The sequence below is a fragment of the Rattus norvegicus genome, chromosome 4 (genome assembly GCF_036323735.1).
Source record: "Rattus norvegicus strain BN/NHsdMcwi chromosome 4, GRCr8, whole genome shotgun sequence".
Lineage (NCBI taxonomy): Eukaryota > Metazoa > Chordata > Mammalia > Rodentia > Muridae > Rattus > Rattus norvegicus.
In genome coordinates this window covers 12528973-12555473 of record NC_086022.1, presented here as the reverse complement: position 1 = coordinate 12555473, position 26501 = coordinate 12528973, and the positions used below count along the sequence as shown (strand labels likewise).

General features: G+C 46.4%; 2 protein-coding genes across 32 annotated transcripts in view; one reads left to right on the top strand and one right to left on the bottom strand.

Moving 5' to 3' along the window:
• The window catches only part of Kmt2e (lysine methyltransferase 2E), a 104760-nt gene extending 99856 nt beyond the window's left edge, over positions 1-4904 (top strand). For 9 of the 12 annotated variants that reach the window (XM_063285953.1, XM_063285947.1, XM_063285949.1 and 6 more), the window contains 5 exons: positions 409-695; positions 1336-1424; positions 1532-1657; positions 1807-1892; positions 2629-4904. In XM_063285953.1, the coding sequence (XP_063142023.1) occupies positions 409-695; positions 1336-1424; positions 1532-1657; positions 1807-1892; positions 2629-4143 (2103 nt within the window). In that variant the 3' untranslated portion in view covers positions 4144-4904. Of the gene's footprint in view, positions 1-18; positions 138-408; positions 696-1335; positions 1425-1531; positions 1658-1806; positions 1893-2628 lie in introns of those variants that run through there. The other 3 variants (XM_063285952.1, XR_010065633.1, XR_010065634.1) reach the window with 3 other exon arrangements.
• A 2224-nt stretch (positions 4905-7128) lies between these two features.
• The window catches only part of Srpk2 (SRSF protein kinase 2), a 191363-nt gene continuing 171990 nt past the window's right edge, over positions 7129-26501 (bottom strand). For 11 of the 20 annotated variants that reach the window (XM_063285699.1, XM_063285701.1, XM_039107229.2 and 8 more), the window contains 5 exons: positions 20914-21014; positions 20709-20816; positions 15653-15722; positions 14961-15053; positions 7129-8692 (listed from right to left, as the gene is read on the bottom strand). In XM_063285699.1, the coding sequence (XP_063141769.1) occupies positions 8508-8692; positions 14961-15053; positions 15653-15722; positions 20709-20816; positions 20914-21014 (557 nt within the window). In that variant the 3' untranslated portion in view covers positions 7129-8507. Of the gene's footprint in view, positions 8693-14509; positions 14603-14960; positions 15054-15652; positions 15723-20708; positions 20817-20913; positions 21015-26501 lie in introns of all 20 variants that reach the window. The other 9 variants (XM_017592513.3, XM_063285698.1, XM_039107232.2 and 6 more) reach the window with 1 other exon arrangement.

Below are 26501 nucleotides of genomic sequence, written 5' to 3'. Positions count from 1 at the left end.
TTTTAATTTTTATAACAGAGTCCAGTTGGCAACTTTATGGGAAGCAATGTAGTATAGTGGAAAGAGCACGGGCTTTCAAATAAGACCTAGGTTCGAATCCCGGCTCCAACACTCACCAGCTGTGTGACCTGGAGTGAGTGAGTTACTCAATTTCCTCATCTGTAAAATGGGGATGATAATATACCTATTTTCTTAGGGTTGTTGTGAGGATTAAATGAGATAATGTATATAAATCATCTAAATACAATGCCTGACATATAGTAGGCATTTAATAATTGTTAATTATTTATGGAAAATTCAATTATTTTATAATTTTTCTAATATAAATGCTGCAGTATCCTTTTTAGAAAATAATAAATTGATTCTGATACACAAACAAGAATATTCACTCTTTCTTTCTTGTTTAAGGTCTCTCTACTAGAATACCGTAAGAGACAACGTGAAGCTAGGAAGAGTGGTTCTAAGCCAGAGAACCTTGCTTTGATTAGTGTGTCACCTCACCCAAGTGGGACTCTAAGCAGCAGTGGCGATGGCTGTGTCCACAGCAGTGAGAACGGGGAGCAGCCAGAAAACCGGGCTAGCTTGCCTTTAGCACCGCCAGCTGCCGCCTGCACCGCCTCCTGTGAAGAAGGCAGCAGTGACTGTCCTGTCAGAGACGCCAACCCCACTGAGAAGACAGACCCAGAAGTTCAGTGGTAAGCCCTTCACAGTGCGTCACTGTCCAAGGGGAAAACAGAAAAGCAGACTGTTAGAGAATCCGTCTTCCTGTCTGCTGTTTGGAATGGGAAACAGACCGCAGTTGATAGCTGTGACCTCAGAAGCCTGTTGCTGTGAAGGTCTCATTTCTTCATCTGAGCCCTGTAGATATTCCTTCCTATACGGTTTCTTTACCTCCCCTACCAGTTAACTTTGGATGAAGAAGCAGTTTTGCTATTTCAGTAAGACCGAGGCAGCTGCATTTAAGGTGGGTCTCAGTAGCCATGGGAAAGCCCGCTCAGTCCCCAGTGCACACTGACACAGGCATTTGGATTCTGTTGGAGGGGTTTTGCTCCCTTTGGCAACTTAACATGTCCTTAAAACCCTTAACACAAGATTTCCAGCTTACCCTTCTCTTCACCAAGAAATCGCCAAAGACAAGTTAGTCTGGTTTCTTTAATTAAAATCTCAGTTGGAGCATGATTAGCAATGTGAGAGGCTGTTTTCAAAGCTTAACCCCAAAGTTTTGTCTCAATATGGCAAAAATCCTTCTTCCGAAGGACATTTTGCTCATCAGGAGACAGAAGAGTTACCCTACATGGTGGCAGCTTTTCTGACTGGAGATGTTTTATTTTAAAGGACTGCTTCCACCTCAGTGGAGCAAGTGAGAGAGAGAAGCTATCAGAGAGCGTTATTGCTCAGTGACCACCGCAAAGACAAAGACGGCGGTAAGCGCACTTGCTTCTGCTCTCCCCCGTGGTTCTGCCTGTTTGTGCGCTGCTCCCTGTGAGCGAGCGCTAACGTTCTCTCTGGGTCTGCTCTGCTTCATCCATAGGGGGAGAGTCACCATGTGTCTCATGTTCACCGAGTCATGTTCAGTCTTCACCTTCATCTCATTCAAACCACATTCCCCAGGTGCCCGCTCAGAGCCTAGCCCCTCCTTTGACTGAACCTATGGCAGGTCAGTAAGCAGATGACCTATCATGGCGATTATTTTAAAGCTCTTTATAGTAAGAAAAAGAACTGTGTACAGCGAGCACTGTGTGTCTACAAGAGGCAGTATGTTGTCTCGTGATCTTCCATTTACTGTAGGTTTCTTCTGCCTTACAGACCTTGATCCTGAAGGTACAGAAGCCACAAGTACAAGTGAATGTCCATCCCCTGACACTTCTCAGAGCCCTTCTAAAACAAGCAAGGTAACTTCACACACTTCTCTCCTGCTACATCAAGTATTAGTCTGTGACCTCTCTACTCTTCCTGTTTCCTCACTCTTATGTTGAACCATAACAGACAACCCTGGCTTAACCTTGCAGTTTTCTAAGTACCCTTCCATAGTCGCTATTTCTCACTGAAGTTTTACTCCTGTCTTTGTGGGATTCTCTTTAGGATCAGCCAAGCAGCACTCTGTATGCCCAAGCTCAGGTGACATTCATTCAGAAGACAGCACTTCCCATCCTGGTCTGAGATGGGCTGACGGCTCAGTGGGCTTGGTCTGCAGACCACTGAAAGACTGAGTGCCATGACTTTTGAATATGTCTTACACTGGGGTCACCCTTGCAAGTGAAAAAAGTATTTTAAGGCTAAATGATTTAATGGGGCATTTTTGTTTATACAAAGCAGTTTATCTTAAATTGGTAAAGAAATTGGTTATGATTGGTTATAAAATCAAAATTTGTTAAGTTTTAAGGTTGTCAGAGGCTGAATGGCAGCTGTTTGAAAAAAATGCAAAATAGAGACTATAAATTCTGGGTTATCTTCATCAAAAGCTAGAGAATTCAGTTTAACCTCACAAACTCGAATAACTTACACAATTTACTGTGAAAAGCTCGCCTTGCAACATCGTAGGCATCCTTACACTGCCTCCTGAGTCTGATTAAATAAATAACGTTAAATACCGCTAACATTTTCTCATATAATTTTTTTTCTTTGTAGCCTGGTTCACCAGGGCCAATCAATCCTGCTCAGTCACATGGGAAAATGCTCACAAAACCAGATTCCCACTGGGAGGCAACTGCCACTGTATCAGAAGCTGAGAGCAGTGTTCACCTAAAACCAGAGCTTCAGCAAAAACAGCTGTCAAGTAACACCCCAGCACTTTCAAAGAACCATCCTCCTCAGGCCCACGTTCGAAATGCAAACGATCAACTTCCGCAAAAGCTGCCTTCTGCACCAACAAAATTGCACTGTCCTCCGTCCCCTCACACAGAAAACCCTCCCCAGTCCTCCACGCCTCACACGCCTGTGCAGCATGGTTACCTCTCACCAAAGCCTCCTTCACAGCACCTAGGATCTCCCTTCAGGCCTCACCATTCACAGTCACCTCAAGTCGGAACTCCTCAACGCGAGACTCCGAGAAGTTTGTATCCAGCGGCACAGAACCTTCAAGCTAATGCTCAGCAGGCACCTTGTGGAGCGTTATTTACCCAGACACCCTCAGGCCAGTCCTCGGCAGCATACAGTCCGTTCAACCAACAGGCTCTGAGCAGCCCGGCCCCGCCCCCCCCACCCCCTCCGCCTCCTTCAGCATACTATCAAAACCAGCAGCCCTCTGCAAACTTTCAGAACTACAATCAGCTAAAAGGTAGTCTTTCCCAACAAACTGTGTTTACATCTGGACCAAATCAAGCACTTCCTGGCACCACAAGCCAGCCATCCGTTCCTGGACACCATGTTACTCCGGGCCATTTTCTGCCGTCTCAAAACCCTACCATTCACCATCAAACTGCTGCTGCTGTGGTCCCACCCCCGCCTCCACCACCGCCTGCTCCAGGACCTCACCTCGTACAACAGCCAAACTCACATCAGCAGCACTCTGTAGCACATGTAGTTGGGACAGTTCATGCTGTCACCCCTGGGTCACACATTCATTCTCAAACTGTTGGACACCATTTACCACCACCTCCTCCACCTCCTGGTCCTGCCCCACATCACCATCCTCCACCCCATCCTTCCACAGGACTGCAAAGTCTGCAAGCACAACACCAGCATGTAGTAAACTCAGCACCCCCACCGCCCCCTCCTCCTCCTCCTCCAGCCAGTGTTCTGGTTTCTGGGCATCATTCAGCATCAGGTCAAGCCTTACATCACCCACCTCATCAAGGACCTCCACTTTTTCCTGTGAGTGTTCATCCGGCTGTACCGCCGTACCCCTCACAAGCCACACATCACACCACTTTGGGACCGGGACCCCAACACCAGCCTTCCGGAACAGGGCCACATTGTCCATTACCAGTTCCAGGTCCTCATCTCCAGCCCCAAGGACCAAACAGTATTCCAACACCTACTGCTTCAGGGTTCTGTCCTCATCCTCACCCTGGCTCTGTGGCCCTGCCACATGGGGTGCAAGGACCTCAGCAGGCATCGCCAGTGCCTGGACAGATTCCAATTCACAGAGCACAGGTGCCACCAACATTTCAAAACAATTACCACGGTTCAGGGTGGCATTAAAATGGACTCCAATAACATTTTTTAAAATGTTCTGTAAGATAAACTGTATATTTCATATGTACCTGTTAAGGTACTTTTTAAAGCTTGTACATGAAACTTTGTATAAAAAAGACAAAAACAAAACAAACAAACAAAAAAAAAACAAAACACCAGTGCTCTTCCATTGTATTTTTCCCATTTTTGCTTTTTAAGATTCCGTATGAAATGTGCTAAGCCAGTCGTAGGCATCTTAATTCTGTAAGTGAGCATTCCAACTGTCTTTTCTGACCAGAGAGCTGATGTACATGACCTTAAATTTCATTGTTGCAGTTAAATTCATTTAGTGACTATTTTCTGTATTATTTTATACATATGCATTAAGTATACAGCTAAAGAAAGCACTAAGGATTTTCTTTTTTATGGTCAGCAGTTCTTTGAGTGCACCTTAGGTCTGAAAATGCAATACAGGTTTTTATAATTTGGTGTGGACATGGCTCATTTTGTTTTATCAGTTTTTTGCAAGCAAAATGTAATTTAATGTGTAGATAATTTCTAGTGTCTCCTGACAGATGTAAATACTGCATTTCTTTTGCGTGTATAATTGCTTCCCACCCTTTTCATTTGGTATATAGCATTGTACATATGCAAGTCTTTGCAAAAGTGTGATCTCTGTGGAGTAGTACAGCACATGGCCTTTCCTTTTTATTTCAGTATGCTGTCACATTGAAGCACTGGCTGGGCATTTTAATTCATGTTAATAAACCACAATTATGTCAGTTTTACTAAATTGTTCTGTACATCTTCTGAGATTGAGGTCTGCTTATCGATTTTACAAAAGTTACGATTTTCAAATATAATTTATAAGTAAAGAACCATCCATTTTCTTCAGTAGCTGCTACCTCAGCTGCACTGTAGGCTGCCAACAGCCGGTCTGCGTGGGTCCCACAGCCCTTCCTCTCTGACCACTTGACTTTTCTTTAGTAGCACGAATCACAGGAAATTAAATAGTCATACCATGCAACTTAGCTGACAATCTTAGAATCTAACATTCACCCACATCACTGACTCACTGCACACTTCAGTGAGTTGCACACCACAGTTTACTGCACTTTGAAAAGGAGTAATTTACTTAAATCACGGGGAGATTTAATTTGTACAGTTTAGAATATGACTCAGATACTTTTACTAATAATCAAAGCTGATACTAAAATATAATATTTAATACCTAGCTTTAGGACTTTTTTTTTTAGTTGTAGAAAATAGATCTCTTTACACAAAACCAAGGGGGAAGGCATTATTCTGAAATACGCCAAAAACAATGAAAATGATCCTCAGTGAATATTTTATTACTGAAAGAAGATACATCAGTTGTGACTTCTTAACCCTATTTACCTTCCAAATATGTGACACAATTGGGCAGTGTGTGTGTGTGTGTGTGTGTGTGTGTGTGTAAAATGCATCAGGAAAAACAGTAAACTCTAAAATTTAGTGACTTAAATCATGTTTTATCATTCAATTCCCATTTGAAAGTTAACTTTGGTGGTATTTGAGAAACAGCTCATTCAGGGCTTAAAACCAATCATCTTCAAGTTTTTGAAGAACACCAGTTACCATGCCATCTTTGACTTGCCAATGTTCACCTTAGGACATTTAATAAAGAAACTTAGTCTGAAAACTGGATGGGTTCACACTGTTCCTCCTTGATAATTTCAGACAGACCAAAGAAGCCAGCAGTGTTCATCTGTAAAGTCACCTGTCCACAGACTTTCCAAGTTGCCAGCTATAAAGTAATTCCACAATGAAAGCTCGTGTGCAAACTGAAAGACATCAACTAAATATAATCTTTAATGGACACACTCTACAAACTTAATTGAAAGAGAGAGGGTGTGTGTGTGCGTGTGTGAGGGATAGGAGGGGGCTAGAATGCCTAGGTAGGCAGATCTCTGAGTTAAAGGCCAGCCATGGCTTGAGAACTTGCCTCAAAAAACAAGAAAAGAAAAATAATCTGAACATGTTTTCTATTCCAATAAAAGTTTTACTCATACCTGTTAAATCACGCACGGTGCAGGGAACATGGAAAAACAAGCAGCTATCATCTAAAAAGTATACTTCTTTCAAACTCCCTAATGCCCACTTTGTCTCTGTACAGTTCTGCGGATTTTGAGATTAGCTACTTCTGAATCTGTTTAAGTCACATAGAAGACCCACTGCTTCTAATTGTCCATAAAAATTTCACAGGGTCTTTCCCCTAAAAAGACTGAGTTGACTATCATGTTCCAGATAACCAGCGGTTCACTTTAAGCTTTTATTCATTTCCTTCTTCCTCTTTTTTTTTTTTTTTTTTTTTTTTTTTTAAGGCTTTCAATATGGGATCTCACTATATAGCCTTGGATGGCCTGGAACTTCTGCAGACCAGGCTGGCCTCAAACTCAGATCTTCCTACCTCTGCCTCCCAAGTGCTAAAGGCGTGCACCACCACAGCCAACCTTTAATTCTTTATCATCCTGCTACCAAGAATCTGATAGAATCACCAAGGTTAATATTCTAGCTTTCTTTTCCAACTTGATATTTCTAACTGCATTAGACAAATTTCATTCAAAAACTAAAAGTTCTTTCAGAGGTAGGGAAGACATAAACATACTCTGTGGTTCTTATAGGAATGTTTCTATAGAAACCATGACTTAACAGCCACCATCTAACACAGGCTCCACAAGGAAACCCACAGGCTCATTAGAAAAACTCAGCATGCATAGTTTATGAATGAGTGGTACCTGCCTCACTTCAGTGTGTGACGGAATAAAGTTAACTCCTAGGAGGGATATGTGTCTTGTCCCCAGAAGGAAAGACTGGGGGCAGGGGAGAACGCCCCCCACTTATGATGAAACATATAACTAAAGCCTGGCTCATGAAATCCATTCTGCACCTCCTTAGCTTTGTTGGCGCTCTACTGACAGCAGTGTATGTTGATTCTGACTCTTCAAATGCAGGGCAATAACCAAGGCAATGTCTGGAAAAACACCCCAAAACACTTTAATTTTTAAGACAAGTGCAAGCACCCCAAACAAAGGATTATTGTTACAACACTTGTTAGCTTTTCACAATCTAATTATTGCAAAGGCAAATGGATAAATGTTAATGGACAAAGTCAAGAAAAAACGAGGCACCTTAATGAATAAAAATTTTTTAAAAAAGACATTCAATCCACTGACTTCTAAAAGAGGTTAAATACACCTCCTATGAGACACTCTAAAATAGTATTGCCTACTAATGTCTGCGTCCTGGATTCTACAGTTAATTTTAAGGAAATGCATAAACTAAAACTGTATGCGCTCTGCAAAGGGGAAATGACCTTCTCATTCATGGGCGGTAATGAAAAGGCAAGGGGAGCCGCAGTAGCAAGTAAAGCTGCCGGTGGAATGAACATGATCACGGCTACCTGTAAGCTGTGAGGCGTGTTCTGTCCACTGCGCTGCAAACTGTAGAAACACACCTTGTGTTTTAAACAAACACTGATCATGCTTTTCCGAAAATATATTATTTTTTTCATTCCACACACTGAACATATTTCTCTTGTCCAATTTAAACAACGCATTTAACTTACAGTGCTGGGAAGAGGCAACACTAGATGGTACTGGGCCATCACATGTTTTTAAACATAGTTTTAAAAATATGCAAAATACAAATGGAACTGCTAGATTATAGTGTCAATTTTAATGTTTTTCTCTCTTGCTGGGCCACAGAGGGCATGGCACCTAATCCAGAGCCACTCGGACTGCTACGGGATGAAAAGTTTGTGCAACTTCTTGAAGCAGTGGGAAACCCGAAACATGCAGTGGAGGCTAAGAAGCTCAGGGCGGGCGGCTTTCCGCGCGGGACTCCTCGCCCTATCTGTGCAGATGAATGGTTACATACATATAATACAGGGGGACTGACTTCCCCTCGCCAGAAGAGAACATTGTACATTCCCTTGCTCTTTCTTGGTTCCAACTGATAATTTCTTAAGAGTGTAAATTATAGAATACTCAGCTAAAATGTGTCTTCATAAATAGTTAACGAACCTGCCAAAACACAAAGGGGAAAGTATTTTTCGTTCAAAAAAAAAATGACATTTGAATGTCACACAACACAAGAAACAATGCTTAGAGACATGTTATTGTTTCCAGAAGAAAATGGCGAGTAAACTACTTAGCTGAAGACAAAGACCACCCTTCCCCAGGACCGTGGTGCACAGGAAGCGAAGTGTCAAACAACAGTACCTCAAAGCAAAACAAAGGTCTGGGTGGAGCCCGCTCACTTGTAATCCTGTTAAAGAATGAGAGCCACTGTTTAGGTCCAATGTACTGGGAAAAATTTGCTAGCTCAGAATGCTATATTTGTAGAATCTGCTAAGAATTCAACCAAGGATGCCGAAGGCATTCGCCAGCTGAGGCTCGTTTTTCTGGAACCATCTCTAACATTGGGATCAGGAAATCTGTAAACTGTGCAGCATCTTCATGGGGCCAGCCATACTTTTCCACAAGAACATCAAAGAGGCTCCAGGGCTTCAGCTTGGTGATGTGCCGCAGTTCTCCTGGAGAGAGAGAAAGACGCACAGCGTCACAAAAGCTCCAGATTTGCACACCTCACACTTTCCTTGATTCACACCGCCTTTTTTTCATTGACGCAGGCAAGTTACCTCTCAAAACCTGATGGGAACAAGGACAGCCAGCTTGTCCCCTAGGCAACGACAGCAGTTAGCTGGCTGTTCCCTAAGCAAGTCTCACTGAGGAGCTGATGACTGAGTTGAAGCAAGCTCAGTGGATGTACACGGACTAATAAGTCTGAACAAACCATCTCTGTGCTCCGTGTGATGCAGAAAGCACACAGGGTATTTCTGTTTCCCACGTGAGAAGCGCTCGCACGCCAGCTTTGGTGGTGGTGCAGTCTGTACGTGGCTCAGGAAAGCTGCATGACGTACACTATTGGAAGTCGTGTCACTGCATTTTACCATGGCGAGAATAAGTCTGTGCTTCTACCTCAATGCAAACATCACTCTGTCTGGAGGGACACATGTCCTTTCGAACTGTGCTGTCCACCGTGCTTACCCTTTGGCTCCATGGGGCTAGTAGGTACACAGTTAATATACCTCCAGAACACAGTCACTTTAATGTGTCTAAATTTAAAGAAACAGCCTCAAACAGCTACTGGCAACCCCAAACAACTAATTTTTATCTCCACCAGTTTTCTGTAAAACATATGACCTCAAGGACAATTTCTTATAAAACCTTAAGTTAAAAAATGTTCTACAGTGTCAGCTGTAGTACAACAGCCAAAACCAGGAAGCTCTGGCCTAGCAGAAAAACGAACAGTATTTTTATTTAAAGGCCGTTTAAAAAAAAGTTACTTTTTTCCTTTTCCTCCCCCCCCCCCCCCCCCCCCGGGAGCTGGGGACCGAACCCAGGGCCTTGTGCTTGCTAGGCAAGCGCTCTACCACTGAGCTAAATCCCCAACCCCAAAAGTTACTTTTAAATGTAAAGTTTTAAAAAGTTACTTTTAAGTCAAACTGCCAGGTGAGGATAACTTTCATTTCTCTGTGTTAGAAAATGTTCACAGAATATCTACAGCTGCCGATAAAGTGGCCTTGGGCAGCCCTGAGAGTGGACCTCTCTGTGTATCACACATCGAGGACCTGCACCTGACCGACAGCTCTTTCTCAGGCCTGCAGTGGAGGCTACAGGTGAGTGGAGCCCAGCAGCCCAGCCCTGGCACTACAATGGTGTCTTCCCTTCATACACTGCCATAGAGCCTGCATGAGGGGCCGGAATCCGGGGACCTCTGCAAACACATTTAGCAATTCCTCAACATTCCAAGCATTACTTACAAATGTAAAAAGGAAAAACAAACCAACCAACCACACAAAAAAGGAGAAGTCCCAGCAATCCTGCCCACCCATACCCTTTCTGTATACTCTTCAATGGCCATCCTTATCTAGGTAGAGAATTTCCACCAAGCTGTACACAGGGTTCCATAAGGAAACTGTGAATGCTTCCTGGTTGAGGAGGGGAGGTGACTGATGAGAAGAGTCAAGCACTGCCTTGAGGTCTCTAGGTCCAATAAAGAAACAGACCAGCAATTTCAGCACTGGAAAAGGAAGGCCTGGGAATGAAACAGTTTGTACAACTCAGGTCCAAACTCAGGTCCAAAGGCAGGTGAGATTGGTAAACAGAGCTTGCCACTTACCAATGTAAGCCTGCTGGCCTACGTCTGATCATGTGAGGTGGAAAGAGAGAACTGACTCCACAAAGTAGTTCTGATCTGATCTCCACACATGCATTGTGGGACATGACACCCCATCACACTTCCATACACAAAACAGCAAGATAATACAAATTTAAAGACCCATTTGAGCAATCACTGAAGAGTCTAGCTCCAGGGACCTAGTCAAAGAATATAAACCATGTCGCCCCTCCCCTGAATAAGGCCAATATTTAGGGTGGAAGCTAAAAAGCCAAACACGAGAACATATGGGACAATGCTATATAGTAAGTCTAAAGCTATGCCCTACAGAGTCAGACTGACTGACAGACGCCTGTGGGCAGGGACAGCAGGCGCTCAACCCCAGCTCTGCAGCAGGCAGCAGGGCCCTCCCAGTGCCTTTCAGTGCGTCCCAGTAGACTGATTAACCACGCGGACAGAGCCACAGCCACCCTCATTCCAACAGTTACGACAAACCGCCACTCACACGTGGCACTGAGATAAGTTCTCTGGTTAAAGCAGGAACTTCCTTGACATTTAATTATTCTGTCTTGGCAGAATCTCATTTGCACATGACTATGAAGACTGGCAGGCACTGTGGGCCGGAAGAGAATCGACTGGGGGAACCTCCCACCTTTTAGGCTAAGATGCTTCAATGAACACTAAACTAAGTACATTCTTCCCTTTGTACACAGAAACTGGTTCAGGACTGCACCTTCACCAACAATCCAAGGACATTCAAATACCCAAAGGAAACGAGCACAGCATTTGTATGTAATCTGTGCTCACATCACAGTCCTTTTCCCCTTTCCCTTTTTTTTTTTTGGGAGACATGGTCCTCACTATGTAGCCCAGTCTAGCCTGGAACTGGCCATCTCCTCGCTTCCACATCCTGAAGGCTGGGACTACAGGACTTCACAGGCACACGGGAGACAGACAGACACACACACACACACACAGACACGCACACACACACGCACACACACACACGCCTCTCCACTGTAACTGGACCCAGCGAGCACCACAGAAGCAGTTATGTCCTGCTGTGTGGACAAAGAGAACAGTACAAATTCTTATAAATGCATTTGTGTTCTGATGCCCACTAAATTCTTGGATGTGGAACAAGAGAAACTAAAAGACTCACCATGGCATCTTCTGTGAAGAAGCGCACAGGGGATGGAGGAGGAGGGACTAGTGAGCTTTATAGCCCAAGTCTGAAAGCTACAACCCCAGAGGCAGTCATGACACACAAGGACATTACACAATGGGTGGGTGACATTCAAAGCTAGCTGTGCTGGCATTACCTCGAGCTCATGAGTCCTTGAAACAGTTCCATGTTTAGACCTATGTCCAATGTTCATCATGTCAATGTGAATATTCCAAAATCTGAGGAAGTCAGAAAGTGGAAATTTCCCATCCCAAGAATTTTGGGGCTGGAGAGATGGCTCAGTGGTTAAGAGTACTGTCTGCTCTTCCAGAGGCCCTGAGTTCAAATCCCACCAACCACATGGTGGCTCACAACCATCTGTAATGGGATCTGATGCCCTCTTCTGGTGTGTCTGAAGACAGCTACAGTGTACTCACATATATAAATAAATCTTAAAAAAAAAAAAAAGAATCTTGGATAAGGGATATTCTGCTATATGATGGAAATTATTTCAAATTTATAGTACCCGAGTACCAAACGCCTTAAAACTTAAAACCAGAGCTAGAAAATTCCAGCAGTTAAGAGCACTCCTTGCTCTTACAAAGGATCCAGGCTCAGTTCCCAATGTCCTCCTGGTGGTTAATCATCATCTGCAACTCCAGCTTCGGAGATCTGATGCCCTTTTCTGATCTCTGCAGGCCTCAGGCACATACACTCTGCACATAAATGCATGTAGGCAAACTACTCAAATACATCTTAAACAACAAGAAAAGCCACCACCAGCATGCATGCAGCCTACGGTGAATGCTGTTTTCTGTGGCAGCACTCTGCTGCCTTCGAAGGTACTGTCTACCATATACTTGACTTGTACTACACCTCAGCAGCCTTTGTCCTTCTTCTGCTAGGCAGGACTGTGTGGGCAAGAGAGATTGCTAGAGCAAGCACACTCAAACTGCTCTAGGCTTGTCTTTATTTTCTCCTTCATTGTCTTGGAGTCAGCCTATACTCAAAGCTTCAAGGGAGGACCATGTTCACCCTTCCCAGAGATTACAAAGACAGTAGTAAGGCCCTCAGAGGACACTCCTTATGTTCCTAAAGCACTGTGATACCCACAGTCTGTGCAGCTGTAAAACTGATGTGAAAATTTTGTGAGTCTTTTAAATGTGAAACTCATGCGTTGAACACAGCAGGGCCAGCATGAAGCCTGTGAGCCCCAGTGAGCAGACACCATACCAACAGCAGGTCCTCACCACACCCACGGGATCAGTAATCCTGGAAGTTAGGTTTAAAAAACCTCAATCTCAGCTCCAATATTTAAATTCAAAATATGGACTACAAAGTGGATTAGGATCACACTTTGATTTTGAGGCCAGCACTCAGAGATGTGTACAAGACCCTGTGGTGGTGTCAGCAAGGAGATACAGTATTTTCTTTAAAACTCACTATGATCCCACATTCTGTTTGCAAGGCTTCCTCGCTATCTCACCTCACCTCAGAAGATTAGGGTGCTGGCCCTCACATCAGGAGTTTATATTGTCTCATGGAAACTTCTTTTATTGTACTTCTAAATATTCAACTGAATTTCATCAAATATTTAAAAGTTTTTTTTATTAATATCTGTCTTATGTGTATGAGTATTTTGCTTGCATGCATAATTGTGCACAACATGTGTGTGTGGAGTCCATGGAGACCAGATGAGGATGTTGAATCCTCTGGAAGTTCAAATACAGTTGTGAGCCTCCACAAGAGCCTCATGTTCTCAACTGCTGAGCTGGGCTACCAGACTCTCGTGTGTGTGTGTGTGTGTGTGTGTGTGTGTGTGTGTGTGTGTGTACCAGACTCTCTATTATATCTGCGTGTGTGTGTGTGTGTGTGTGTGTGTGAGAGAGAGAGAGAGAGAGAGAGAGAGAGAGAGAGAGAGAGAGAGGGAGAGAGGGGTGAGTGTTAGCAGAGGACAACTGAAGAGTGTTTACTCCTTAGGAACCATTTACCTTTTTTGAGTTCAGCTCCCAGTCCAAATCCAGGGCTTGGAGCTGGAGCCTGGCATGTTGTGTCTGCAGCCCCAGGATTACAAGTGCACACACCAATGTGGCTGGCTTGCTCATGTAAGCACTGGGTTGAGCTCAGCCCTTTAGCTCAAACAGCCTTTGCTTTACCAGCGCTCTCCCAGTCCTTAAGCAACTGAATCTAAGCTGGCAAAGCAGGCTCCCAAGACAATGGCACCTGAGAAGGGTTTTGTTGTCATCAGGCAGGATTTCACATAGCCCAGGTTAACCTCTAATATTCAGTGTAGCTGAGGATGACCCTGAGTTCCCCACCCTCCTACTCACAGCTTTTTCTGAGGATTTCTTTTTTTAGGGTGAGAGGAGAGACACACTGCTTGGAAGGATGTTTAAGGATTGGTATAACCGGCGAACTGCCCAATGACATTAACACCAGTCACCCATGGGGCTGTCTACATAACCCAAAGTACATGTCCACAGGATTTCACAGGTCTACACAATGCCAAACTGCTCAGGCATGGACACAGTCAAGAAAATGCCCATGGTCATCTATGAAACCCATTTCGAGGCTGTCTCTTCAAAGACTAAGAACAGAAAGAGAAGTCTAGCTTCGCCAGTTTATAACCTATGCTGGCCTGGGACTCTAGATTCTCCAGTCTGAGGCTCAGAGTACTGGGATACAGGGTAGGTCGTCACACCCAGCTCAATCTAGTTCTCTCCCAAAACTCCACTGAAGTCCTTTCTACAAGTATGGAATACACGCACTGGTACTTGGAGTGCGCTAAGAGGTAGCTGTTTGAGAAAGGACTGCTAGGAAGCCTGCTTTTTTATAGAAGTTTCAATCCATAGATCCCAGATGGCTCCAGATTATTTTGTGAGTACCTTCTTCAGCAGAATCCCCCAGTTGAAGTCTTGATCTTTTCCACTGCTCAAATATGAATGCACGATTTCTCCTCTTGGGAGAAGATCATGCTGAAAATTAGTGTCACATAAGTACCGTTACCTTTTCTGGTGAAAAACTCCTTGGAATATTTCCCCAACATAGCGTATTTTCGAGGGACTTTCCCCAGCAGTTCAATGATCAATGCTATGTGATCTGCATTGGGAAACATTGCCAGCAAAACAGAAACACACGACAGTTTAATCAGTACACTGCATGCAGACATGGTCACTGCCCGCACAGACAGAAACGGAGCACAACCTGAACGGCTTTTGTCCAGCTGAGTTAGAACTCAGAGCTAAGAGCACCCTGGGCACCAAGAAGGGGCCAGTGGACAGTGTGACCCCATCACAGCCCACTCAGTCTTCGGTCAGCATTTAGAGCAGCACGGATATTCTGCTCGGCTGGGTTTGGAATTTAGAAGAAGTGCTTTGGTCGCGTTAGCTGCAGTTGCTGCAGCGGCCGTTCCACTTCTGTCTGCATCGTGGCGCATTTCAAAGGGAAGAGGTACTACCTCTGCGGTTGAAGAACTCCCGGGAGTATTTTCCAGACAGAGCAAAGTGCCTTGGGATACTGCCTAGCAGCTCTATGATGTGGGCTATGTGGTCTATGAGGAGAGAGCAAAAGGGACATGGGAACGGGGAGGGGGCAAGGGGGGGAGAAGAGGGAAAGGGAAGTTAGTAAAACTCAGAAACCGATTCAAATCAACAATGTCTGCAGCACACTCATGCAGAGGTCTGTGGGACTGGCGGGCCTCAGACACCGACTGGAGCACCACGAGTAGCTGACACCAACGTACCCCAGGCCACCCCAGCATTGCAAGCAAGGAAGCACGGAGACAGTCGAGTTCACAGGAGGAATTCAAGCCTGAATTCCCTGGTTCTCAACTGAGCTCCCAGACAGAACAGCAGAATGGGCAGCAGAACTGTGGAAAAGAAACCACAGAGAGGCCCTGGGGCCTCAGGAGTCAGTCCTCACCCACCAGCTGGGCCCCTCTGACCGACCAGGAGGCCAGCAAAGCTGTCAGGTGGGTACTGCCCATTCCCCGGCACTGCAGGGGCTTCCAACTCAAAGGAAAAGCAGCTGAATTTTGTGTTTGAAAACCAAAGCACAGCTCTGTTTCGGTAAACAATACAAATAGAACTCTCTAGAAGTCCTGGAGGAGCAGACCCACATCAAGGGACTTAGCAGGCAGCCAGCACTCACCTTCATCTCTGGAATAGTCTTCCCCAGAATGCGGTTCGAACAAATAGTCTCCTGTTGCCAGCTCAAATGCCTAGGACATAAAGATGACACGCTCAGCACTTCAGAGCTGCTCAAGAGCCCGCGGCTGTCTACAGAGGAAGCCTGTATCTGCAGAGGACTAGAGTGCATTCCAGGACAGTTCAGCCCTCGGTTTCCTTTCTTCCAGAAAAGTCCACACAAGCCGCACAGGTATTTTTATGTCTTCTAGCAGGGGAGGGAAAGCTATGGCTCTCTATGCTGCAGAAGTGGGGCAAAGCTCTGGTGGCTGCATACTGCATCTGCTACCGGAGAGCAATAGGGAAGGCTCAGGACTCAAGCAGGCCCATCTGCATCTGAGGCCCTCAGCAGGGCCTGCTGTGCCTTCCCCATGCAGGGGTCAAGGCCCAGCAAGCTGCCAAGATGTTCTTCATCATTTCATTCCTCTCTGACTCAAGCAGAGGACACCTAAAAACAAGAGGCCTTTCCCTTCTGCCACATGCAGCAAAGCACAAGGCAGGCCCTCCTTAGCCAGCAGAGAGCACCACTCACGCTGGCCCCACCCACCGCAACCCCAGTACTTAGTGTGGGAAGAAGTCCACTCAATTTCACTCCCGAAACTTCCTTTGCTCAGCACCCCATTTGTAAGATGTACGAAGACAGCAGTTGCTAGTGTGCGGATCACCAACTTGTCTTTTAAAGGCTTTTAAAGACCAACCTCTGATAATGGAAAGACAAATTTTACTCCCATTCCAGCTCCCCAGACTTAATGCTCTCACCGTGTGTTCACCTGTGACTTGGTGGCCACGCCATCCCCTCTCCCCCCGTGGGACGGTTTTCCCATTTCTACAGAAGAGCCATCACTGAGCTCTCCTGGTCCTCCTCTCTTTCTTCCTCCTAAAGGCCAGGCCAGGATGAGGACGCTCCTTGAGATGCACTGACTGGGAGCAGTCGTGTTTAACTAACAGCAGCCATGTCCCTGACTTTAAAGACACGTTAGGTGATTACACGCTGACTGAGGAGGAGAAACGAGATAGCAAAACTGCGATCAGCTGCCTGTGTGATGAGTACACACGCAGGACCCCTGTCCTGAAGTGGACTGGGGTCTAACAGGGCACAGCATTGTCATCTCACAGAAGGCAGCCTGGCAGCCCAGCACTGCAGCTGCAACAAGACACCCGAGGAACAGCCAATACTCAGTAACACTTAACAATCACGGCAGCCAGACCAACCTCTGATAATGGAAAGACAAATTTGACTCCAAGTGGATGAGAATGTTCTGTGTCTGTAAAATAATTCAATAATCTGCAAGCCGGAAGGCAGATCTGGAAGCCTTCATAGGATGAAAGGGAAGCTGGGTTCCCAGGACGGCCTGGCTGTGCGGTCTTAAGTCTGTGTCCGTCCTTCTCATTACAGTTGCTTCTCCCTGCTCGACAGCGAGGGCATCGGACACGCTCTTTAAAGACACTTTGAACAGCACTTGGGTTTCCAATGGAGTGTTTAAAGAAGGCTATCAATGAAACTGTGGAAGGGAGGGAAGGAGGGAGAGAGGGAGGGAGAGGCTGGAGAGATGGCTAAGGAGTTAAGAGCTCTGGCTGCTCTTCTAGAGGACAAGGGTTGAGGTCCCAGCACCATGTGGCAGGCTCACAACCATCTGTAGCTCCAGTTCCAGAAAAGTTGACACCATCTTCTGACCTCCATAGAACCTGCCTGTATGTGCTACACAGATATTCATGTGGGCAAAGCACTCATACACATAAAATAAAAATAATTTTTTAAGAGGAGGGAAACAAAAGAGCAAGAGTCGGTAGCAGCAGAGGGCAGGAGAGCCCTCTTTGGACAGTGGTGGGACTCCTCGTTATGACCGAAACAGGGAAAGCACACACTGGCATTTGATGGGGGGTGGTGTCACAGTATGGTAAGGTTAGCAGCGTAGAAACAGGAAACATTACTATCTTCTACTTACTAAGCTGTCCCCTGAAGCAAGCTGCATTGTTAATATTCAGTGTTTGGCAACTTTGGAGTTTTTCTCCTGGTCTTTCCCCTAGGTCACTGTCTGTTCTCAGCTCCAGGGCAAGCAGGTGCCTCTTTCTCCCTGCCTAACCAGGTCATGATGTGTAGTGCTAAAGGCCTAGTAAAGCATGGCAGACGACAGGTTGATTTTTATTCTGATCATGGTCAGGACTCATCATGGACCCTTACGAGCTTGCCCATTTGTACAAGGACACATGCACACAAAGCAGTGGCCCTCAGTACTCAAGCTGTGTCGAAACGCTCTACACACTTACACTAGGAGACAGACACCCAAACCGGTGAACTAGCAGATCTGCTGCCTTTCCTCACCATTGTACTTTTCCTGCCACGAAGGCCACCTCTCCTCTGGGCAGCAGCTGGGACCCATCACCACCCAGACCCTCTTGTCTCCAGGGCAGCCATATGCAAAACTGAACAGGCGATGGATTCAGCAATCCAGGGCACTGTCGATGCTAAGGCACTGTGAGCACAAATTTAACCTCAGGGTATAAAGGTGGGCAAACGTGGCTTCTCTACGGTTTGTTCTCTGGGTAGAGCAAGTCAGCTCTCAGACACAACCTTGCAGACAGGAAGTAAACACGCGTTCCTTTGAAAAGTACCTATCTCAGAGCAGAGCCACTGGACTGACAGACAGACAGTGCTAAGCAGCCCTAGGGGCACTTCGGTCACCAGCAGCGTCTCCTGGAATAGGGAGGCAAAATGAGACAGAAACAACAACTCCTTGGTGTCTTCTGATGTCTGCAACAAGAGCATAGCAAAAGGACAGAAGATGGGACATAGCACAGGGACAGAGAGCCTGGTGACAGCAGCCACATTCGTGTGATGCTGAACTACCTTCCTGGTTTATATCACCAACATTAAAACATAAGACTTCAGGGTTCAAAGAGTTCACAGAGCCTGGACCATGGCAACCTTAGCACATGACCTTCTCTAGTGCAGAGGACAGACAGAAATTGGCTTTGCCACCACCCGAAATGGAGGTTGTGTATGCTCGTGCGCACACACACACACACACACACACACACACATACACGCACACACGCATACACACACAGGCACACACACGCATACACACAGGCACACACACAGACCACCCACCCTGCTCTCCCTCCGACCAGGCCTCTGCCTCCTGTGGTCTGAGCTTCCACTTCCCTTTACCCTCTCCCTGAAAAACAAGAAGTCTGTCCATGCAGTGTCCTCAAAACTCAAAGTGACAGGGACAGTGGCTTTTCTCAGCCACAAAGAACTGGATTGTTGGTTCTTATTAAAAAACAAAAGTTTTTAATAATTTTAAATTATTCTCTAGAATTATCAGGACGACAGTGTAGGAAGGCACAGTATTTTGCATCTGGCTGCATCGATCATCTCGGATGATAACTTGGAGGACGAAAGCATCTTGTGTTTTCCCTGTCACCCAGCATCACCTGGTTAGGCAGTGCTGTCACACATGCTGCTCTTGCAGAGGACCTGGGCTCACATCCCAACATAAACATGGCTGCATAACACCATCCCAGGGAGCCAGAGCTCTCTTCTCACCTCCAGACACCAGGCATGCACAATGCACACATACATGCAGGCAAAACACTCACAAACACACTATAAAAATTTAAATGCTTAAAATGCTTTTACATTACAACAAACACAAAATATAGAAGACTGAAAACAACTGCTATTGAGTTGAACATCTGGTCACCATCATTATTCTGCCTTCTCTCTTCCATCCCATCTACGCCCTGCCCTTTCCTCCCTAAGCCCTGCCTTCCACTCAGAAGACACGTACTAGGCCTTGAATAGGAGCCCTTCCATTTAGATAGCCAAGGACAATGTCTATAAAAATGAATACAAGATCTGAGGATGACTCATTGGAAAACACTTGCCTCGTGTTGTGTTCTGGTCCCAGCAAACAGGAAAAGTGTGGCAGCACTGAAAGCCACATGCACACACATGCTGCCTTTTCCACCAAAGAACAGCAGAACCCCTGAGAGAACATGCTGAGCTGGCGTGGAGACGGCGTGGAGACACTGCCGCTGGCCCCGAGTGCGGGGCTGCTCGTGCTGACCAACTCACAGTCCAGAGCTAATGACACAGAGATGCACAAAGCCCGGGACAGTGCCATGCCTGGACCCCAGCACTCAGGAGGCTGAGTTTCAAGACCAGCTTGGGCTACATTTCAAAAATGAAGCAAATAAACAGACATTAGGCTGAAAGACAGCTCAGTTGTTGAAGTGCCTGCCATGGAAGTCAATGAGAGCAGCATGTGCTTGCAAAACCAGCACTGCAAAGGCAGAGACAGACAAACCCCAGGGCTCAACTCACCAGCCAACCTAACCTAATCAGGAGCTGCCACGAAAACACGGAAGGGTGAGCTCTGTTCTCTACATCCATGTGCATATATGTGGACATAGAAAGACACGAACTCAGACTGCCCAAGTCAAAGGGATGTTCCTCCTGCTGTCAGGAAAGCACCACTTATGTTCCTAGAAAAACAGACTCAAACCAAGAAAGCTTGTGTCACCACTGCTATCTCAGGAACACTGGCACATGCCAGACAAGCAGCCAGGACATGGCATCTGCATTAGATAACGGCAACTGTGCATGGGCAGACAGAGAAATCTCTTCTTGGCAGGAAGGAGAACAGAGCCTGCCCCTGGAGAGGCCACATGCCAGTGGTGTGAACTTACGAGTACTGTCACCGTCTCCTGGAAGATGACATCTGACTTTACCCCAGGATGTGACAAGGAGCCTGAACCGCCTACAAGTTTCCAGAGACTAAAAGCAGTTCCTCTGATGGGTCTGATTCTTGTGGCAATGGTCTGCACGGGGCCTGAAGAAGGGACTATGTCTCATAAGCCATGCACACCTGAGAATCCTCCCAGTGCTTAGACACCTAGACACAATCTCCATCTTCTCACCCATTTTAAAATGCAGGATGATCTCGAACAAGACCCTGCCCCATCAAGAGTATTAGAGAGAGCCAGGTTCTAGAGAAGAAAGTGGCCATTCTTACCATGCATGCTGTACTCCAAATGTCTGCAGGTGTACTGTAGCCTGCTCCTATCAAAACCTCTATGGACCTATACTGACGTGTTTGGATATCCTCTGTGAAATGTTTATGCTGAAAAGGAATAGATGTGATTAAATATTTTTTTTTAAAGAAAAGCATCTTGTCACACAAAATCACAATTAAAATGTAAAAAGAAAACACTACTTACCACCCAACAAGCATTTCCCAGGTCAGCAATTTTTACTCTAATTTTATCTGCATTCTGTGGATCCAGAGGGTTCACCAACAGGTCAGCTGCCCGGGTTTTTGCTGCCGTGAGCAAACAGCAAGAGCGTTAGCACTGGGGACAAGAGGTTTGCATGTGTGAGCACAAGGCTCGCCAGGTGGAATGACAGGATAGAGGAGAATCCTGCAACTGAGACCACTCCCTCCTGGGCTGTACCCAGCTCCCTGGTGAACAGTAAAGCCACAGGAAGGTGAGCACAGATGTGTGACCATCACTTCTGGGCAGGCTGCCTGATGCCGTCAGAGCATGAGTAGCACCTAGAGGCTGACAGCAGCCCTTACCCAGCTTCCTCAGCTAAGCAAGCCCTCACATCAAGTGTCAGATGACAACTGCTTAGCAAACAAATTATAGGCAGAGGCTAACCTTTTATGACTTAAGCTTCGAACAAGGAAAATATCAAACTAGTGTTCTCCGGAGTTGAAGTGGGCCATAAAGGCAGGCTTTGGGGCAATCCGTTATCAGTTCAGATGCTCGCCTGCAGGAAGGGCCTGAGGGAGCCTCTATGGCAGGTCCAGGCCTGGGGGTTTCTCAGTCAAGTCCTAACTGCACTGTAACTACACTCATCTTCATACTTAACCGGAGCCCCTCACCCTTACAATTTTGGTCAGACTGAAATGGAACTTACAGATTAAACAGGAAATCCAGCTCAGTGTAGAGCATTAATGCCCCCGTTGGGGACCTTTCTGTTCACGCCAAGTTGCTGCTTATGGACACTAAGACTCTCTCAGGGCGTACTGAAACTGAGACACCAGTGTTGGTGGATCCCATCAGGAAGTAGGACCAGCTATGCTAACTGCAGTGCAGGCTTCACGGGGCTAACAGGCCCTAAGCCATCCAAGGAGCCCTGGGGAGGCTCCAAAGTCCCCAGTCGGCTCATCCATGCTTGACCTCTCCAGGCTTCCCCTCAGATTAGAGAGCAACTTGGGCAGAAAGGCACAGAGGTCAGACAGAGCCTGCTTATGCAGGGATTACCTTTCTCAGCATGTGCTGGGATCCGGGTGAGGGGAGGGACTGACTGCAGAAACACTCAAAGGGCCCATGTGGACACAGACATACTCACGCCGGCTGCACAATCACTCTAAGTGTGCCTGAAACCAGGCTGCCTCTTTAGGTTAAGTCACCCCATGGTGACCTGTCACAGTGACCACCAACCTACCGGCAATCTTTAGCTTCCAGAATGAAAAGCCAGTAACTTTTCTCTGCTTCCACTAGAGCACGAATCAAAGTGGCAGGTTACATTTAGGAAGCACTGGAGCTCCCTAAAACAAAGGCGCAAACGGCCTCTGCCTAGACGAGGGCCAGAGACTGAACAGTTGCTGACAACCCCTCACCCACTCCTTGGACAAACACTTACCAACCCCTTCCATATGCCATTTTGGTGAGGTAAGTCAAGAAAACAACACACTCAAATTAGGAAAGCCATGCCATGCACTGATCGACAATGTATGTCGAAGGGCTGGGTGCGGAGACGCCCACCTTTCGTCCCAGCAACAGGGAGGCGGAGGCAGGCAGACCTCAAGTTCCAAACCAGCCAGGGCCACACAGAAAAACCCCATCTTGATAAACTAAAGAGAGAGAATGAAGAAAGGAAGGGGAGGGAGGGGGGAGGGAGGGAGGGACAGACCGGGAAGGAAGGGAAACATAAGCAATACTGTAAGCACACAAGCAAGTCATGTAACATGTCAGAAAACTAGATATGCCTCAAAGCAAAACAAAACTAAGAAGAGAGATGGCTATGAATGCAATGTTCAAAGTCTGCTTTTCCCTTTTCACATTTATTTATGTGCTGTGGAGGGAGGGGCACGGCACTTGCACGGGGGTCACACAAATCTGTGTGTTCTGGAGATTGAATCAGGTTTGGAGGCAAGTGAATTTACCTAATGAGCCATCTTGCCAGCCCTAGAAAAAGGTCTGGGGAAGTGGCCCTGGAAGAAAGCATGAGAAGTTCTGGGCAGGAGGTAGGTACTGCACAGAGAGAGTGGTGCCCACAGTCCAGCACGCAGCCTGAACACTAGAAGCAGCCCGCCACCCAGGGTGGTGCGGGGGTCAGCACGCTGTGAGGGAGCAGGCGGGCGAGCTTGGCGTCACTGGAGGGGTGCTCAGGGTATCATGCTATGAGGGAATGAGCTACGCCATTTGGGGAAGAAGGAAGGATGACAGGCTTGTATTGAAAGAATACAGATGTAAGGATCAAGAGCTAGAACACAAGGACCACGCTGTGGCAGCCCAACACGACTGACAGAGAGGAAGTGAAGTGAGGGCTCCACGTGGACCAGGCAGGCACACTAACAAGCCCATTCTGCTCGGGGACATCTTCTGATGCCATGTAACAAGAAACATTTACTAGCTGCTCTAGCAGCCGATGGCCTAAGGTAGATCCCATCTCACCCTTCAAGGGCGTCTTCCCAGTCTACATCTTGTCACCTGGAATCTAAGTTCTTCAAACAGCATAATGCGCCCCGCCTGTCTTCTACTGTTCTCACACCAAAGCATGTGGTCCACTGCTCTATCATACCCAGGATCAGGGAAAGCAGAAGACAATTTTCAAATTAAAGAGGAGAGCTGACTAGGGACTGAGTAACAAAATCATCTTCAGTTCACTCCTGTGACGATGAATGCTTAAATATTTACTTAAAAAGTTAACTTAAGGGGCTGGGGATTTAGCTCAGTGGTAGAGAGCTTACCTAGGAAGCGCAAGGCCCTGGGTTCGGTCCCCAGCTCCAAAAAAAAGAACCCCCCCCCCAAAAAAAAGTTAACTTAAAAATTCAGTATCCTATTATCTATGACATACAGTTTCTATAACACATATATCATGGTAAAATGTTAATACAAAACATAGGTGGAGGATATATAGGTATTTATTGAGCTAGACTTTCAAAATATCTATTTTAAAACACAGAGGTTTCCTAATAATCCCTTTGTGTACCTCAGTTGATTGCTCTGTTGCCAATAGGCATATGTACCACTGTGGAGAGGACCGCTGGGCCCCATGAAGAGCTGTGAGGAACTAGGACAAGGGGATTTATCTAATTAGTGTGATTTAAAACTCTAGCAGCAAGCTGGAAGACATTGTGGAGGCAGCTAGGAACAAGACAGAGAGAACAGCAGGCTTCTCAAGCAGTGCAGCCAAGCCAGGCCTGTGCCTCAGGGCCAGATCAAAGAGGGGCCTACTTTGAAAAAGGACTAGCAAGAGTGTCCTAGACTGCTTTCCGCTGCTATAACAAAACACTGAGCAAGCCCACGTGGGAGAGGAAAGGGCTTACTTGGCCAACGCTTCCTCAACACATACCATAACTGAAGGGCATCAGGACAGGGACTCAAGCAAGAAGCCAGAGGTAGAAACTAAAGCGAAGACCACAGAAGAATGCTTCTTACTGACTTCTTCCCTATGGTTCCCTAACTTTCTTGTACAGCCAGAACCACCTGCTCAGGCAGGAGTGGTAGCACCCACAGGGAGGTGAGTCACCTCATGTCAATCATTAAGAACACGCCCACAGCCACGCCTACAGGCCTACTTGATGGAAGCAATTCCTCAGCAAGGTAAGGTTCTCGCTTGCTAGGTGACTTGTGGCAAGCTGACACAAACCACCACACAGGGCTATGACAGAGAAGAACAAGCGTGCACACGATAGTCCACCCAAGACAGCAGTGTTCTGGTAAGGACCCAGAGAGGCCCTGCACACCATGGCTCACTCCTTTCTTCTTGGGACTCCCTGCTACTGGGGCTCAGTAGTTCTATCGCTTGGGGAATGAAGCAGCAATTCACAGAAGCCAGTGGAAATCACGGGCAGGTGCAGATCCGTCAACAGGACGAGTTCAGCAAGACAAGAACAAGGAAGAACAGAGGAGGTAACGCACACGGAAGATGCCTAACTTCCCAGAGGGACAGCAGAGCAAGCAGCAATGGCAAAAGAAAGGCAGGGCTACTGGAGGAGCCGGCAGGGCCCAAGGACAAGTTGCTGTCCGCTTACTTCCGCCACGACACAGCAGGCAGAGCAACCACGGCCTCCTGACAATCACCAAAAGATCGCCTCTGTCACAGTGCCCAAGCCTTCTTTAATGAAAACCATGAGTTTTGAATTCAATAATCTTTCTGCACTGGAATTTTAGATTTTGCCTAAGTTAGAATACCTCCTCACACACTACGATTATAAATTCTCTCTTCTTTTTTATGAGGATTTCTTTCTGAGGGCCAGAGAGACGGCTCTGTGGTTGAGAGTATTGGCTGCTCTTCCAGAGGACTGGGTTCAGTTCCCAGCACCCACACGGCAGCTCCAACTGTAACTCCAGTTTCAGGGCACAACACCCTCACACAGACACACATGCACGCCAACACCGAAGCACATAAAATTGTTCTAGAAAGAATTTTTTTCTTTTCAGGTTTTAACCTGTATCTACCTATCCTGGCTCCCCAGAAAGAATGAATGATGATGTGGGAGACGGAATAAATCGAGAGATCCCTGAGCTCTCGGCAAGACTATGCTGAGCAGTCTGTCCACAGAGCCCGGGCCGCAGGCACTGCTGGTGTGACAGGGCAGTAATGAATGTGCGTGTGAGGAGGTGTTGAACAACCGAGGCACACGTACCGAACTTCTCACACACAGTTCAGTATGTAGCATTTGCTTCAATGGCCATTTGGTGTGGCCACTGCTTTCCTTCAATAGAAAAAACAAAAGCAAACAAAAATGGGGCATGAAGAGGTTAAGAAACTGAAGTCCCATGGTTATTCTAAGTTTAAGCTGGAATTCAGTTTTCTATATTTAAAACTACTGTTCTAAGTTATCACATGAAAAATAACAAGGGGTTGGGGATTTAGCTCAGTGGTAGAGCGCTTGCCTAGCAAGCGCAAGGCCCTGGGTTCGGTCCCAAGCTCCAAAAAAAAAAAAAATCAAGTTAAGAAAAATAAGGAAAAGCTATGGTAAAAATTGCTTTGTGTGAAAATCAGCTGCAACAGAAACAATAAATGCAGAGAAGGTACAAGTCTCTGCCACCTTTGCCCAGAAATGAGCCTATATTTTCTTCTGGTCAGACCAAGGGTGAGGTGTAAAGCAGCCACCGCCAAGGGAGCAACACCACGCCTAAGACAATCCAGCACAGCCAGCAGACAGAGGCAGCAACTAAAGAGGCTACAGAACGGGTCAGGCTGGCTCAATTGTTTGTCATGTACTATGGGCATAGCAAAGTCACTGAACTTTTCCCCTAAGGGTCGGAATAAAAATCAATTGTGATATTCAATTTTCCTTCATGGCACTTGCACAAACTATGTGTTTGAAGATAGGACCGCATGGAGACCAGAATGTAGAACCAATGTATAATCTGTTATTGTGCTTTCTCAGAAGCAGAGTTATAGAGCCAGGCAATGGTGGTGCACACCTTTAATACCAGCACTCAGGAGGCAGAGGCAGGCAGATCTCTGAGTTTGAGGCCAATCTGGTCTACAGAGAGAGTTCCATTAACAGCCAGGGCTACACAGAGAAAACAGGTCTCAAAAAAACAAACAAAAACTAACC